This window comes from Hyalella azteca, unplaced genomic scaffold (assembly GCF_000764305.2).
Source record: "Hyalella azteca isolate HAZT.00-mixed unplaced genomic scaffold, Hazt_2.0.2 contig9798, whole genome shotgun sequence".
Lineage (NCBI taxonomy): Eukaryota > Metazoa > Arthropoda > Malacostraca > Amphipoda > Hyalellidae > Hyalella > Hyalella azteca.
The window spans coordinates 1-721 of NW_025939858.1; the positions used below are offsets into that span (position 1 = coordinate 1).

The 721-nt window shown below is 41.2% G+C and overlaps 1 protein-coding gene across 2 annotated transcripts in view; it reads left to right on the forward strand.

Annotated features, from left to right (window-relative positions):
• Positions 1-98: 98 nt before the first annotated feature.
• Positions 99-721, forward strand: part of LOC108680516 (DNA-directed RNA polymerase, mitochondrial) — a 31,721-nt gene continuing 31,098 nt past the window's right edge. For both annotated transcript variants that reach the window (XM_018169346.2, XM_018169347.2), the window contains exon 1: positions 99-290. In XM_018169346.2, the coding sequence (XP_018024835.1) occupies positions 209-290 (82 nt within the window). In that variant the 5' untranslated portion in view covers positions 99-208. The remainder of the gene's footprint in view (positions 291-721) is intronic.

The following is a 721-nucleotide window of genomic DNA, read 5'->3' on the forward strand; positions in this document are numbered from 1 at the left end:
ACACAATACAGGCTCTCAGGCCCAACGGCCGTCCTCGAGGTCGACCTGTGGCTTTAAGTCTACCCAGTGTAGACACCCCGAAAAGAAGAAGAAGGTCCGGTGCCCGGTTACAAACGGCATTAGCTATTCAGAAATATGGAGTGATGGATGTCTTTCCCACTGGCTGCTAATATATCACATTTTTTTCCGTAGTCCGTGGCTTTTTGCTATGTTGTCTCTATTAGAATTATGTTTAATACCGCCCCGAGTGATAATTCCAAGATCATTTGTTAGATATTACTGCAGCAAACGTGAGTTAAATTTGAAATAACTGAAGCCTGTAGGATTAAGGATATAGGTAATCATAAGTAAAGTTCAAGTTGTTCAACCAGTTTCTGCCTTCTACTCGGCTCGTTTCTGGCAATTTCAATGATTTGACCAAGCCAAAGAATGTGAGAAGTTACTGTGTTGCATGGTGCCAATCCATAGGTTATTCAAAAGAACCTGTTCTTATGTCATTTTGAACCGATCAACACTTCTTTATGGACGGATCGTATAACACACCTTCACCGGCAAAAGCTTTCACACTTCTGAGCGAGCTGACAGCTACAGCTACACTCGCCGTGGGGTGTGGGTGGACCTAATTTGAATTTGAATGCATGCAGCGATTCAAAATCCTATAGACTGTGATAGACATAGTATACAAGTCATAGAGCCTAAATTTTTAATATCTATAAAAAAA